The following is a 15,162-nucleotide window of genomic DNA, read 5'->3' on the forward strand; positions in this document are numbered from 1 at the left end:
AGCCCCGCCCCCGTTGCCATGGCAACATGCTAATCACCCCCCTCTCCGCGGCCTCCCATTGGCTGCCTCCCCCCGCGGTGGGCGGGGCCAGCGGCGGGCGGAGGGCCGGGGCAGGCAAGATGGCGGCGGCGGAGCGGAGCCGCTCCCCGCTGGGGGGCTCCCCGGTGCCGGCCTGCATCTTCGCCCCGGAGCCCGGCTCCCCGGCCGGGGGGCCCCGCCTGGCGGCCGCCAACGCCACTCTGCCCCGCCGCGCCTCCTCCTTCGACGCTGAGGACGGGGAGGGGCTCAACGGAGAGCCCGATGTGGACCTGACCAGTAAGGTAGGCCCCGGGGGGGGGCGGCCGCCTCGCCTCAGGGCCCCTCAGGGCCGGGCTGAGGGGGAGGAGGAGGGGGAGGAGGGGGAGGAGGGGGAGGCTCGGCCCCACGGGGGTCCCAGCGGCTTCTCCCGCTCGGTCGGGTCCCCCCGTGCTTCCACCACCCAAATCCAGCCGCAGCTCCCTTGTGTTTATCCCTCATCCCTCCTCTATCCGCTTCCATTCCAAAGCTTTGTGTTTCCCTGTCCTTAAAACCGAATAAATTGTGGTGTGTGGGGCTTTCTCTCCGAGGGCATGACCCAACGCGGTGCTGTGCCGTGTTGTCTTACTTTGGCGCTTTACTTCCTTGTCACAACCTGTTGGGCCGCCTGCTCGCGTCTTAATGAGCTGGACGAGGTTTTGATGCAGGACGCCGGTACCCACCTGCGCTTTGTCTTCGGTGCGGGTGATGCAGAAGAGGGCACAGAAAGACGCTGAGGGCTGTCACTGAGCCTGGGCAGGCAGGAACCTGAGCACAGCTCTGACAAAGAGAGAAAACAGCCTGTCTCCCCCTGCCTTCATTTGTATTGTCAGCCAGTCTTCCGTTCCTAAAAATCCACAGGCATCGTGGAAGCAATAGGTAAGTATAAAAATATTTATTTATTTATTTTACCTTTATCACAATTTATTTTTCTGTACAGCAGTGTATACACACTGTCTTTTCCCTAAGACTTTGATTCATCCCCATCTTGGATGAGCGCTAAGATCGGGCTCTGCCCCATCTCCCCAGATGAGCCCCCTGCTGTGTGCTCAAAACAGCAGCCCCACGTGCAGCAGCTAACTTGGTCTCTCCCCTTCCACTCCCCCATTTTCTCCGTCTTCCCAGTTAATTGCTGCTTGCCACTTCCTGCTTAAAACAGTGACTCTCCCTGCCATCAGTTCATATGCTCGCTTTCCATCCAGGTCTGAGCCACCTCGCCACTGTGTTGCAGGCTTTTCCCCCAGTCCTCCTGCTGAGCCCAGCGTGTTCATTATAAGGCGTGCTCTCCTTAGAGAAGAACGTTTGGGGTTCTGTTACCAAGCACTTAATGCCTTGTCAGTTGATCAAGCGAGCAGTTCCGTTTGTCAGCACAAAAAAAACCTCTCAAACTAGAAAAAAGTTTTTTTATTTTTCCATTGTTGCGAAAATGAAACAATAACCGGTTGTTCCTTTTTTTTGCCCTATAGGAATTCTGAAGTTCCTGGACCCGCAGGACTCCTACCGTTAACTGCTCGATGCCTGGCAAAGTTGAAAGAAGGGAAGTGAAAAATTTTGACGCGGTGAAAACCTCTGAAAAACGAGAATACGTAGTCCAAGGAAAAGAAAAAAGCGCAGATGCCAAGATGGAGGGCTTCTCTCTACAAGGAGTTTGCAAAGAACAGGCTCCAGCTATCCGGGAAGCTAGCTAAAGAGATCTTCAACACAGCAAATAAAGTCTTGCAGTGACCGTGGAGAAAGGCTGCAGTGAATCAATCGACTGAAACGTCCCCTGATGCTTGGATCAACGCGTGGCTGAAGCATCCGAAATAGCTGAAAAATGAAGCCGGTGCTGAAACGCAAAGAAACAGAAGTTAGTGGCCTCTACGCTGATGGCCCCTCTGTTATTTTATTGATCTTTATTCATGTAACAGCCTGATTGATAGATGTTCCTGGGACCCCAACCGCTGCTGGCGCGCTGGCCTGAGCAGTGAGCCTGCCTGCTGTGCTTCCAGGAGTTCCTGAAAGAGCTCATGAGGCAAAACGAGCCCTGCGTGTAACCGCACAGCCCTCCGGTCTGCCCTGATCCAGCCTCTGATTCTCCTCTCAGTACACGTGCATCCCGTGGTCTGCTCTAAGAGAAGAAAAAAAACAAACAAAAACCAGAACAAACGACCGATAAAGGCAAAACTCAATTCATCGCCGCACAAAAGAGGAAGACTACGTGGATTTGCAGATCAGAGCGCTTTGCAAACCGTGCCAGGTAGTTCAAAGCCGTAGGTAGGGCATGCACCTGAGCAGGCACAGGAGGGCGGTTGCCTCTCAGCTCCCTGCCCCTCACAGACACGTTCTGAGTGACCATTAATGTTTCAGGAACGCGTTGCTTTGGCTGCCTTAAGCCATCTGATTAGCACTTGCAATCTGTGCTCCGTTTTCCCAGGTGCATGCACTGCTACGGTTTTGAAAGCTGCTTTGGTTAGGGGATTTGGGGTTCTCTTACGCTCTAACTAATAAAAAAAACCTTCAGCACCTACGTAGCAGTAGGTGGCAGAGGTTCCTGCGTGAGTGCACGTTTAGGTTGAGCACAGGTGGGTTTAGGAGAGAATGTTGGGCAGGCTTCAGATGGAACCATCATGAACTGCCATAAGCCACGTGCTTTAGGAACATTTTGCACCAATTTCAGACTGGCCTGGAGGGAAATGCATCTTCCTGGGGTGATTTTGGAACGTGTCTGCCACCCCACCGATGTGGCTGCTCCATGGAGGCCTCCACATGAGTTCTTCTTTGCCAGAAGCGGTGCGACACGCAAAGATGTTCTGGGAAAAACCCTTCCCAAAGCACTTTCTTATCTTCATTTTCCTTTCTTTCAGTCCGCTTTTTCCTTCTCTTCGTGCCACGGTAGGGAAGGGCAAAGGAAGTTGTGGTTGTTGCAGTAACTGCAGTCAAAGCTCGTTGGGAACGCAGCTGCTGGCTTGCAAAACGTAAATTTTCCAGTATAAATGAAGTCTGAGCTTGGACAAATAACCTCGTGCAGCGTCACGAGGAAATAGTTGTCAGTGAAGCTGGTCTTGAAAAACGCAAAACCAGAAAGGGGTCCTTGGGAAAGACCCCTCCTCTTTCAGGAAAGCACCCCGGTTGGTTGGCCCTACAACTGGAGCTGGCTTTGACATCATGTTGGGTGTTTCATCTCTTTTCCAGCTGGTGATGGTGAGTCCCACTTCAGAGCAGTACGACAGTTTGCTCCGGCAGATGTCAGAGAGGATCGACGAGGGGTGCGGGGAGACCATCTATGTCATTGGGCAGGGATCAGGTGAGTGCAGCCAACTCAGGGAAACAACAAAAAAAAAAAACAGGAAAATTACATAAGGACAGCCTGGTTCATCTAACGATTAGTGCTGAGAGTAGTGCTGACTTCTCCAGAATAACTTGGAAACCTCTGTAACAGAACATGTGGGACTTTTTTACGTCATGCCAATTTTAAGACAGGCTTCCTCGATGTCTGATGAAGGCCGTGTTGTGTCTCGTTCTGGTCACTTCTCCATTGTAAATAATATTTTCACCCCACGGGGCTACATTGGGGATGCTTCAGATGGCCAAAATACGTGCTGCTGACTTGTCTTGTAAGCACGTGCCGTGGAGAGGAAGGTTTTCCTTCTCTCAGCGTGAAGCTTTTGATGTCACCTTTACCAGAGTGTGACTGCAGTCGTTTATTTGCCTTTGCAGATTTTAGCAGTTGAGCACAGCTTGCCTTTTTGTTCCCGTTCACAAGCGGCGTGTTTGCATCCCGTGCTGATAACAGGCCACTGAGCACGGCCTGACTTTGAAATTGAGATTTCTTCTCCGACTTCTCATTTCATTTCAGGCCACCGCATAGTTGAGGGAGGTGGGGATCTTTGCTGGGGATTGAGGCTATTGGAAACAGCATCCAATAGAAAAAAAAAATATATATATATATAATCTTCCACTTTCTCATTAATGGTGAGTCAGCCGTGAATATAAATGATTGCACAGCAGTGGTGTTGGTCACCCAGGTGCTACGTGTCTCTCCACCTTTCTGTCTTTGTTTGGTTTTGGTTTTTCTCTCTTTTTACCCACAGAGGAGTCTCAGGCCTGAGATCTCTGCACCTTCTGAGCACCTAGCGCGCAGGGGAACAGCCACGAGCTCTGGTGGCCTTTCACGTGGCTAGGAAAAAAAAAAAAAGCCCCCTGGCTTTCTCTGGCTCCCCACTCTTTGCTTGGGTGGGCTGCTCAGAGGCAAGAGTGCCTCCTTGTTTTTCCTGGCCTCGTGCTCGTGTCAGCATTTCTTTCGAGTGCCAGGCTGCAGGCAGCGAGGCAGGCCAAGACCATTGTTTTAACTGGAGCGTGTGGGGGCTAAAGGAATTGCTGCATGGGCCAGATTTGCAGAAAAAGTGGACTTGGGATGTGGTTTTCATGAAGTAAGCCGATAGTTTAAATTGCTTCCACATTTTGCTGGTTAACCGTGGGGATATTTCAGTCGCAGCTTTCCTTTTGTTTATGGTTTTTCCTCTATTGTAACGTGAGAAGAGATTTTCTGTCAGGCTGAGGGAAATGCATGCAAATTACCTTCAGCTCGTGAAGTGAGGGAATTAGAAATACATTTTTCTTGCCAATCTCTTCAGCTTTTGTTTATAATAAGAGTAAATAAGGTGAAAGAGGGCGTTTTTGTAATATTTTTTTAAGCCTTAACGTGAAGACCATCCCTTTTGTTCAGTTTATGTGGCTGATGTCTCCGGTCCGCATGTGGATCCTGATGAGTGTGAAAGTCCTGGGCGGAATGGAATTGCTGCTGCCTCTTGCGGGGCGGTTCTCACTGACTGTCCTTTTGTCTCCTCAACCCCACAACTAGATGGGACCGAGTACGGCCTGAGCGAGGCAGACATGGAAGCATCCTACGCCACGTTGAAGAGCATGGCAGAGCAGATCGAGGCGGACGTCATCCTCCTGCGGGAGCACCAGGAGGCGGGGGGCAAGGTGCGGGACTACCTCGTTCGGAAACGCGTTGGTGACAACGACTTCCTGGAGGTCAGGTGAGGAGCCGGGCGGGTACAGGGTTAGGCAGCAGCCCAGCTACATTTTTACCCCGTGAGCAGGCTGCGGTGCTGAGCCAGCAACGCTGACTCCAGCCTGGGCGTTGTAGCTGCCCAACAAAGGGAGCTGAGCTTGATCTTGCTAACGAAATCTTTTTGGTGCTCTTGCTCTCTGTTTTGTGCACGAGCTGTGGAGGTTTGCCTCTGGTTAGCTGAGGGCTGTTGTTTGGGTGACAGCTCCGTGGTTTAGGGGTCTTTTGTGTGCTTGAATCCCAGCAGGGAGCCACGTGTGCACACGTGTCTGCGTGTGTGCATATGCGCGCGCTGCTAGAATACAGAACTTTTGATTAATGTTTCCATTCTACTCCAAGACTGTGATGATTCAAGTCACCTTCTAATGGACAACTAATAGCTTGTGTAATTTGGCTCGAGAGCCTGCCCAGACTTGGATGGGGACGGATTTCCAACATCTGCCAACAGCCATGCTTGTCACCTTTATCAGAGGCAGGAGATTGCTGTTCCCAGAAACGGCGAAGCTCAAACAACACAAACCTTTTAGGGGAAAACCCTTTCCTACAGCAATCTCAATTTCCGTGCTCTCCCTGGCACCTGGTGCAACGTGAAAAGTACAAAAAAGGCAGAGGGATTCTAGCCCAAACCGGGATTTAGACTTTTCTTTTTGAATTGGGCCAGCGTGCCTATTTGATTGCAGAGAACGGGAGTTGGAAGAGAGGCTCTGTCTAGCACCAAGCAATTTTGGATTCATCTCTCTGTGTTGTGAGCACCAGCAACATTTCTCCACAGCCTTCCACATCCCGGTTATCCCATTAACTAACTAATCTCTGCTCTGTTTGTGAGGGTCTCACATTTTCAAATTTCTATTTGCAGCTTAGGGAGAAAAATCTAATTATTTACAGCAGCAGTGGCGTTTGGTTTTTTGTTTCTCTGTCTCTTTTTCTTCAGCTCTCAGGTTTTACCAGGCTCCTTTTTCCTCTCCCTTCCAGGGTAGCAGTGGTTGGCAACGTGGATGCGGGGAAGAGCACGTTGCTGGGTGTCCTGACCCACGGTGAACTCGACAACGGCCGAGGCTTCGCTCGGCAAAAGCTCTTCCGCCACAAGCACGAGATTGAGTCGGGCCGCACCAGCAGCGTGGGCAACGACATCCTGGGCTTCGACAGCGAGGGCAACGTGGTGAACAAGCCCGACAGCCACGGCGGCAGCTTGGAGTGGACAAAAATCTGCGAGAAATCCACCAAGGTCATTACTTTCATTGACCTGGCTGGCCATGAAAAGTACCTGAAGACCACCGTCTTCGGCATGACCGGCCATTTACCCGACTTCTGCATGCTGATGGTAGGTAGCAAGAAAAATACACGGTAGCAGCACGAAGGGTGCTGTTCACAGCTTTGCAGCCTCAGCTTTTTTCCTACTGCGAGGCCCTTGTGGGTTGTGGAGGGAGGCGGCATCTGCCAGGGGTGGAGAGCAGCAGCCACTGGGGGTTTTAGCCAGGATTCTGAGGTGAGTGTCCCAGGACAGTCAGTCACAGAGGTCCAAGATGCATGATTCTTGAAAATTGAAAGGTTTTGAGATTCCAGAACACCTGGTTAGAACTGGAAGAATGAGTTCTCAGTGTCCGTGAGCATTTGAAGCGAGCTGGGGCTGCTCATACAGTCCCAATGACACATCGGCAACCTAATCACAGCCTGCTGCCTGTCTGATGCAAGACCTTCTCTGTAACCCAGCTCCCTGCAGGAGGAACGCTGACATCAGGGTGTTTGTCTCCCCGCTGTAGGTTGGCAGCAATGCTGGGATTGTAGGGATGACCAAGGAGCACTTGGGCCTGGCCCTTGCACTCAACGTTCCCGTCTTTGTTGTGGTGACCAAGATCGACATGTGCCCTGCCAACATCCTACAAGGTGAATCTTCCCAGCTCTCTCCAGGCGTGTTCCCTACCTCTGTGTGTGCTCTTGTCCTCCGTTTGGGTTGAGGAGTCGTTGCTGGAGGAAAGCTGCCTTGTCTGGGTTTGACTGCATCTTAAACACCTTCCAGAAATCTATCCCTACTTCCCCTGGCCTGTTCTGCAAGGCAGGTCGCTTGTAGTCAGCATTTCAAAGTTACCCAGGCTGGGGGGCTCACCTGGGCAACAAAAAAAAAGTATTTGCTGTAGGATTTTCTTTAACTCTAGGGGGAGAAGTGGTTTTGCTTTCTCTGTAGGAATTTAAACCTGGAGGGAAATTCTGGAAATCTGCCTTCCTTCTGGCCCGCAGTTTGATTGTGATCTCTAGCTGTGGTCAGACTCATTCTCTGGCAGCAGCTAGTCAAAAGGGCAGCTCCCAGGTACATCCTGCTCACCTGGGCACTCCTCTGCTCTGCTGCCATAACTGCAGCAGCTCCTTCCTATGTCCTCACAACCAACCAGCACGTAACCAGATCATGGTTCAAAGCAGCTGCATGAGTTATGGTAGCAGGACTGGAGCAGACACAGGGGAGGGATGGCAGTGAGCAGCAGAGGCAACTTCCATGCTCAGCAGCTGTTAAAACAACACATCTAACCCCAGCAATGGCCCTTTAACCTGTGCTTCACGTTTTTTCAGGCTGTGACCAGCTCTCACCTTTAACATTCTCTCCATGTGTTTCTCACGCCTTCGGGAACGTGCTGTGGTTAATTGGAGTGATGCTTTTTTTGATAAGCAGTCTTGAGGATTGGGAAATTGGGTGTTCCCAGTACTGTCCGTAGTTAGTTCATTTCTGTAAAAATGCTGAATGTTTTTCAGGTAAACAGAAGCATGCGATCAAAAGGTAACCCGAAAATCTCTGTAATAGAGATTTGGCAAATAAACAAAAGGCCTGACCATAACACAGTAACTGGGGAGGAAAGAGAATGCTTGGCTCGGTGAGAAGAGCTTCTCTTGGGAGAAGCTGCTCCTGTGTCATGTTCTGTTTAAATTAAATAGTCACAAGATTTGGCTCAGACGTATCTGTGAAGAGCAGATGGCATGATTAAGTGTTTGTGTTTGTACCCAAAACATTACTCTCCCATAGGCAATCATTTGTGCACAAAACCCATCTAATTGGATGACAATTGCAGAATACAAATGATTTGCTCTTTTAAACCATTGTTAGCTTTTTTTTTTCACCTCGTGTTGTAAGGCGCTTTGCAAAAGGCTGATGCTGGTGCACCCCTGCTGGGTATCAGATACGAGGCTTAAAAAATAAATTAAAAACAGGCAGGAGATCAAAGTTGGGAGCCAGGAGATTTATCCCAAAACAGTTACTTCTGGATCTGGTCCCCCTGCATCCCCCTAGCCTATGATGATGATCTTTACCCTCCTCATTCTTCTCTAACCTACAGCAGGTTGATTGCCAGCCAAAGTGTTTTGAGGTTTGTTCGGTCAAAATTGATTTCTAATTCACGTATTCTCAAATATTCCAGTTCCTGAGTGCTGACGATTTTCATTGATTGAATTCAACGTGAGGAATCCTTTGTAGGAAGGGGAAATATTTTGTAACTCCTTAAAGCTATTTAACAGACAGCTGTAAAACTTCATAGCATCGCACTTGTCGCTGCAAACGTGTGTGTCTGTTCCTGTACTGTGTCGCTTGGCAGCCGGCATGAAATGGAAACTGGAATGGCTCCTAAGTCCCACCTTGGCTGCAGCAAACTCGTAGTGGCACTCACACACCTCCAGCCATCTCCTCCTGTCTGTTTGTGGCAAGAGTACCAGTCTCCCTTCGGGAAACCAAACAAAAGCGATTTGTAAAGGCGGGAGCTGCTGCCCTAACAATATTCGTTTCACCCTTTAAGAAACCCTGAAGCTGTTACAGCGACTGCTGAAGTCCCCAGGGTGCAGGAAGATCCCCGTGCTGGTTCAGAGCAAGGATGATGTCATTGTAACAGCCTCCAACTTCAGCTCAGAGAGGTAACGGGAGCAGAGGAGAGTCGTTTCTCTTTCGGTCCTATTTGGAGACTGGGTGAGAAGATTCAGAGAGAGAGCCCCATTGTCTAGCTGTGTTCAGGTTGTATTTGCCATGTGCTGTGTCGATTCCCCGAGAATGTGTTCTGAGCTGGACCTGCTTGTGTTCCCCTCTGAGGCAGAAAGGAGAGGCTGCTGCTGGGCAGCCTGCAGAAGATGGCAGGGCACGCTCAGCTTCCTTCAGGCCCGGAACCTTACACCTTTTCCCGACTGTCATTAGAAGACAGAGACAATGCTGCAGGGTTTCAAATGTGGGGTGTTGTGCATCCGACTGCTTGCCAGGCTCTCCCTTCCTAGCACTGTCTATTGAATGCAGTCCAAGATTTTTGGATGTCTTCCTACACGTGGAATGCCAGGCAGGGAAGCGAACTGACTCCGTTTTCATCCATTTTCCTTTACAGGATGTGCCCGATTTTCCAGATTTCAAACGTCACTGGGGAGAACCTAGATTTGCTGAAGATGTTTCTCAATCTTTTGTCTCCACGGACCAGTTACAGGGAAGAAGAACCAGCAGAATTCCAGATAGACGATACTTACTCTGTCCCGGTAAGGGCCCTGGCATTTTAGGAATTTTCCCCTGTGTTTTAGGTTGAAGAGGGCATCTTCCTTAGAGAGGGGGATGTTCCAGAGCTCACCTGCTAGTGTAGTTGAGTAAACCTGCCTGCTGTTGTTTCCTTTTTGGTACAGGGTGTAGGAACGGTTGTGTCTGGGACGACCCTGAGAGGCCTAATCAAGCTGAATGACACCCTGCTGCTGGGGCCCGATCCTCTTGGCAACTTCCTACCTATCGCTGTCAAGTCCATCCACCGCAAGAGAATGCCGGTCAAAGAAGTGCGGGGAGGCCAGACTGCCTCCTTCGCCTTGAAAAAGGTGAGAAGAGCTGCCCTGCACCCCCAGAGCAGGAGCTGCCCTTCTGCTGCTATCAGTCTGCTTCTGCAAGCCTCAGCTACCTCATTTCACAGCACAATAAAATCCCATAGAACCCCTGTGGGTCCTGTGTCCTGGTTGTTCTGCCTAACAGGTGCCAGGTAAGAGCAGCGAGACCCAGGGTAATGAGGAATAGCACTGGAGATGTGTAACAAAGCCAGAAAAGTCTGTGCTGCAGCAGCAGGAGTGTCCAAATTCCAGCTGAACTAGATTTTTGCAGCCTTTGCGTACCATTGTTGCTCCCTGCTAAACAGCTATGGCTTTGCCTTTTGGTGGGCATGAGTTAGGATCTGCGAAATCCCTCAGGATCCTGCTGGATGCAGTCAGCCAGAGAAGCAGAATTTCTTCCCTGGAGGATCACGCTAAAGTGTTTCTGTGTCACTGCTTTTCAGATCAAGCGTTCTTCCATCCGGAAAGGGATGGTAATGGTGTCACCCCGCCTGAATCCACAAGCGTCCTGGGAGTTTGAAGCAGAGATTCTGGTGCTCCATCACCCCACCACCATCAGCCCGCGGTACCAGGCCATGGGTATGTGTCACAGCGTTGTTTCATCTTTGTTTCCCAGCAGTAATACTTTACATCCACTCTAGGCAAAGGTCTTTTCGCTCCTGATGGCTCTGTCAGGCTGAATGTAAGCCGTGGTGCTTGTTTTAATGGTCCCAGCAGCCCATGAGAGAGAGGGGAGGAATTCTACAGAGAAAAGGAGTGAGGAGAAATAGGTAAAAAGGAGATTTGGGGCTCTGAGTGTACTTGTAGCCTGCCCGAGCCACATTTCCACGGTGTAAAGATTCTTAAGCTTCCCGTGCAGAGAGACTCGTTTTGGGTCCTGCCGTCTAGCTCAGCCTCTTGGTGTGTAGGATTCTGGTAAGGGGGCTCCAGAAAAGTCTCTGTTTGCAGGTAACTGGTGTAGCTTGTGTGTATTTCCTTTTGGAGGACCGAACAAAGCCTGACCCATGTAGTCTGTGGTTCACGCAGTAGATTTTTACACTTCAAACACTGCACCGTTAGCTGTAAAGTCGCAAGAGCCGCCTTAGATGTCTGTGTGAAGCTCATTCCGCTAACGGCACCGGCTGCTGAAAGCCTTTGTGCGTTCCACCCGCAGTGCATTGCGGCAGCATCCGTCAGACGGCCACGATCCTCAGCATGGACAAGGACTGCCTGCGGACGGGGGACAAAGCCACGGTGCACTTTCGCTTCATCAAAACCCCGGAGTACTTGCATATAGACCAGCGGCTGGTCTTCCGGGAAGGCCGCACCAAAGCTGTGGGTACCATCACTAAGGTAAAGGCTGAAGAGTCCAGCTTTTTTTTCTTTTTTTTTTTAATTTTTGCCCATTAGCTGCTTTTGGCACTGAAAAACCAGCGGGAGAATGGAGGGAGCAGCCCGTCCTTCAGCCCTGCCACGGGTTGCAGCTGACCGGCGTGCTTTGCTCTCTGGTGGGTCTTGGCTGGTGCAAATGAGGGAAGGAGAAGGTAGGGGGTGACCCAGATGCTTCTGACTCTTAATGCCTGGTCTTTGATAGCTTCCAGCTGCTCCCTTTGAGTCCGATTTTGGAGGGCTGCGCGTCACCGCAGCTCAGCACCACTTTAAATCCTGTAGGGGTTCTTGAGGGCAACTCAGGGTTGCTTTAAATGCGTTCTTCTGCCGATGGACGTCGGTGTCGGCTGTCCAAAGGCTGTTAAAAAGCACCACCGAGCCCTGCCAGATGGGCCTGGCTGTTTTACCGTTGCTTTTGCCCTCTCCCTTTGTAACCGTGCAGTTACTCCAGACCACCAATAACTCGCCGATGAACTCCAAGCCCCAGCAGATCAAGATGCAGTCGACAAAGAAGGGAGCTGTTACAAAACGAGAGGAGGGTGTTCCCCCGCTTGGGATGGCAGCTGGGGGCCCACCGGCAGGGGACGAAGCCCCCTCGACAGCAGCGGCACCGCCGACACCTACTGCCCTGCAGCCATCGGTGAGTGAGGGAAAGAGCATCTCTTGTAGCTGTTTGCAGTTCAGGTTGGACCTCAGGAGAAGGAAAGTTGGCCAAGGAGAAGGAAAGGCCTTTCATTTCTAGACAGATGAGGCCAAGTTTTGTCGGTTAAGACTTCCCATCTCAGCTTGTCTGAGGACACCCCCCTGTTCTCGTGTGAAAGGAACGGAAATTCCATTAACTGCGAGCTTTGGGCAGCTATTTATCAGCTTCATCACATGGATTTCCTTTTACTGTACTTATCTAGAAAAGAAAAGCTCCCGAAACTGAAAGTGTCAAGACAGTGGGTCAGCATTCTTCCTTGTAACTGTTGTAGTTGCCATTGGTCAGGTCTCAGCCTCTTGAGCCGTGCTGGCTGCTGAAAGAGGGCTGCTGGCAGAGGTTCTTCCCTGCACAGACACTTGTTGTTCCTTCCTGATCCCTTGTCTCCTCCTTGTCTTTGCCGTGGAGTCATCGTGGTTATAAGAAAGGCTCCTCCTAGCTTCATTTTTGTCCCTTCCCCTGAGAGTCCGCGTTGCTTTTGCTCTTGCTTATCTTTGTCTCTCTCTCCTTGCTGCTTCCCCTCAGCCTGCTCTGGATGAAGAGCCCCACGTCCGTGAGGGCAATAAGGTATCTGGCTGCTTGAAAACAGAACCGTGGGTTTGCCGGCTGGATTTGGGGTCACGGTAGCAAGAAAAGGCTGGGAGGGGGGTTCAGATCAGTCGCAGCTTCCACCCCAGGGTCTGGCTGTGTGTGTTGAGCTCTGGCTGTGCTGATATTTCTGCACACTGAGGCGCCTCTTCTTGTTTTGCAGTCCAAAGCTGGAGGAGGAGGAGGACGGCGCCGTGGAGGTCAGCGCCATAAAGTGAAGTCTCAGGGAGCCTGCGTGACTCCTGCCAGTGGCTGCTGAATTTCCTACTCCTCCTGCTGCTGAGGAATTCCTCCCCTTCCCTTCAGTTCTTATCCAAAAGATCCAGAGCAGCTTCAACCAAAATCCATCCCAGCTGATCGGCTGCAGAAGAATCTTCCCTCCTCCCCAGAGGAAATGACGGCGAGGAGCATAACTTATAAGCTAATGAAGGTGACGAGACACAGAACTGAGTAACTGACACCTTCCTCCTCCCCCCTATCGACACATTTTTGTACATCATGGGCTTAGTTTTTATTCTTATTAGTTTTTATTATATTTTGTGTGCATGAAGATGAGAGGAGACTCTGGATAGAAGCAAGAAGAGCCAGTTAGCTGCCTCCCTCCTCCCTCACCCCGTTCTGTCTCCAGGACCTGCTGCTCTCTCCCACACGCTGTCTCAGGCCCAGGGGCTGTCAAACACCTGAAATTTTGGACTTGCAGAGGTTAAAACAACATTGTTTAGGGTGGCTCCCTATGGTGTTGGTTCCTCACCGCTGTGGCCACGTGCCAGATAGGTTTCTGGCTTCTCCCCCGTCTAAAGCTATTTGTCAGCGGGTTTAATTTCACGTTGTAGTGACTTTTTGAAGGAGATGAGGGTAAGAAAATGCATTAGTTGGAGGTCTAAGGGGGAAGCAACTTGAAAATCAGTTCTTGATCTTAGGTTGAGGAATCCTATACAAAAAAATCTCCTCCTCGAACACGTTAGTAGCAGTGAAGATTTTAATTAGGGCCGGAATTAAACGGGCAGTGTGGTTTGCCCGTCCTGTTCCCCTTCCCATCTGTTCGGTGCGTTTTGGAGCACTTCTCGACTTGCCTCTCCAGGCTGTGGCAGCTCAGTCAGCAGTATTAAGAACATCGTGCAGGAACGCTCGGTCCGTCCCCTGAGCCAGAGAAAGAACCTTCTCACCTCGACGGGCAGAGAGCACGGGTGGGAACGTACCTCGGGAACAGAGACACCAGGCAAACCTCACCTCCCCTTGATTATCTTTACTCCGGGATTTCCCAAATGTTTGTTTTTTTTAGAAGTCACTGGCCCAAAACTTTGCCACGACGGAGGTGATTGGGATTGTCTTCTGCCCTCTTTGGCCAAGAGGGCCGCGATGAATTCGCAGCAAACGTACAGAAGTGCTTTCAGGTTCGGAAGTAATTTTTCTGACTTTCTTTTTGACGTGGTGAATCCTGGCTTCAGGAAGGCCCTGGGAGGACGCAATGAATTAGCAGTATCATGATTTTTAACCCCGGGCTGTGTGGTTTGAACAACTCCCCGTTTGTTCCGATTTCTTTTCCTCTGACCCTGCCTCTCCGCTCGGCTCCCCGGAGGACAGGAGTTACGCGGTGGGAGCGCGTGAGCTTTCCAGGGCGGATTTGGTCTTACCAGCACTCCAAAAGCATCGGAGGTGAGGGATTGGGATCGGAGCCGAGCGTCCTTTGCCTTAGAGACTGGCAGCCTGAGCAGGGGTGGCAGCGGGGAGGTCAGACAGACGGTCCCTTCCAAGCTACGTGCCTAAACACCAGCGCTCTCCCGGAGAGGGGGGAACCATAGGCGGCTACGACACCAATAGCACCCGCATTGTGAGGGGGTGTGAAGTGTGGCTAAGCAAGGGCACACGAGGGCCCCTTGCCTTTCTGTCCCGGCCCTGTGGCGGCATCAAACTGCACCTGATTTCACCGCCCTCCGCTCCCCAGGGGAGCTGGGGGGGGGGTTCCCCGGCGGTTTTCTCTTCCTCCATTCCTTGTGCTCCACACGAAGGAGACTGCCGAGACTGGAAGAGGGTTGGCTTCAGTTCAGGCGAAGGAGGCGGTGCGATCTCTCTTTTTTTGTGACCAGCATTCAAAGATCACTCGGGCTGGCGTGATCTATAAAATAAATTTTAAAGAAGGTTTGTTCCGAGTTCATTTCGGTCTTGTTGCTTTTTGTCCCTCCGGAAAAGCGCCGCTCACGCTCCCTGTGGCTCTGTACTGTAGGACCCGCTGGGGCTTGGTGTTGGCCTTTTCCTGCTTTCTTTGCTTGATCTCAGGTTCACCAAGGCTTCTGCTCCGCACAGCCCTTTTGGCACACAGGTGAGTGTGGCTTGGAGACAGCCCTGGCTCCTGGAGATGCTGCTGGAGCTGTGCTCTGCCCTCTGCCTGTCTTCACCCCCAGCCCTTCAACCCGGTCCCTTTCCCCATTTATCCCCTGGGGCAGTTTGAGGCCCTGAGGTGGGCACCTGCCTCTGCTCCCTGCTGCTCGGGCAGCTGCAGGGAAGCACAACAAGTGCCCAGCTCAGCAATTCCTGCCCCAGCAGTGCTGGGCAGGCTCTGCCCTCATGCCAAACTCAC

The 15,162-nt window shown here is 51.4% G+C and overlaps 1 protein-coding gene across 2 annotated transcripts; it reads left to right on the top strand.

Moving 5' to 3' along the window:
- Window positions 1–73: 73 nt before the first annotated feature.
- GTPBP1 (GTP binding protein 1) lies at window positions 74–14,734 on the top strand. 2 transcript variants are annotated; one of them, XM_068666323.1, is made up of 13 exons: window positions 74–320; window positions 3,229–3,340; window positions 4,898–5,078; window positions 6,083–6,431; window positions 6,871–6,994; window positions 8,884–8,998; window positions 9,454–9,598; window positions 9,740–9,922; window positions 10,372–10,507; window positions 11,082–11,260; window positions 11,739–11,936; window positions 12,522–12,563; window positions 12,748–14,734. In XM_068666323.1, exons 1-13 carry the CDS (start codon window positions 120–122, stop codon window positions 12,841–12,843), a joined length of 2,061 nt encoding a protein of 686 aa, XP_068522424.1. In that variant the 5' UTR covers window positions 74–119; the 3' UTR covers window positions 12,844–14,734. The 2 variants fall into 2 exon arrangements, with proteins under 2 accessions (XP_068522424.1, XP_068522432.1); XM_068666331.1 differs by lacking the exon at window positions 12,522–12,563 and having other exon boundaries at window positions 75–320.
- Window positions 14,735–15,162: the final 428 nt, after the last annotated feature.

This window comes from Anas acuta, chromosome 1 (assembly GCF_963932015.1).
Source record: "Anas acuta chromosome 1, bAnaAcu1.1, whole genome shotgun sequence".
Classification (NCBI taxonomy): Eukaryota; Metazoa; Chordata; class Aves; order Anseriformes; family Anatidae; genus Anas; species Anas acuta.

What these genes read in the sequence shown, in the direction of transcription:
- GTPBP1 (XM_068666323.1), top strand. Translation starts at nt 120, where the DNA reads ATGGCGGCGGCGGAGCGGAGCCGCTCCCCGCTGGGGGGCTCCCCGGTG. An exon ending in AACGACTTCCTGGAGGTCAG is followed by an intron (nt 5,079 to 6,082) that starts GTGAGGAGCCGG and finishes TCTCCCTTCCAG; the next exon opens with GGTAGCAGTGGTTGGCAACG. An exon ending in CTGTGGGTACCATCACTAAG is followed by an intron (nt 11,261 to 11,738) that starts GTAAAGGCTGAA and finishes GTAACCGTGCAG; the next exon opens with TTACTCCAGACCACCAATAA.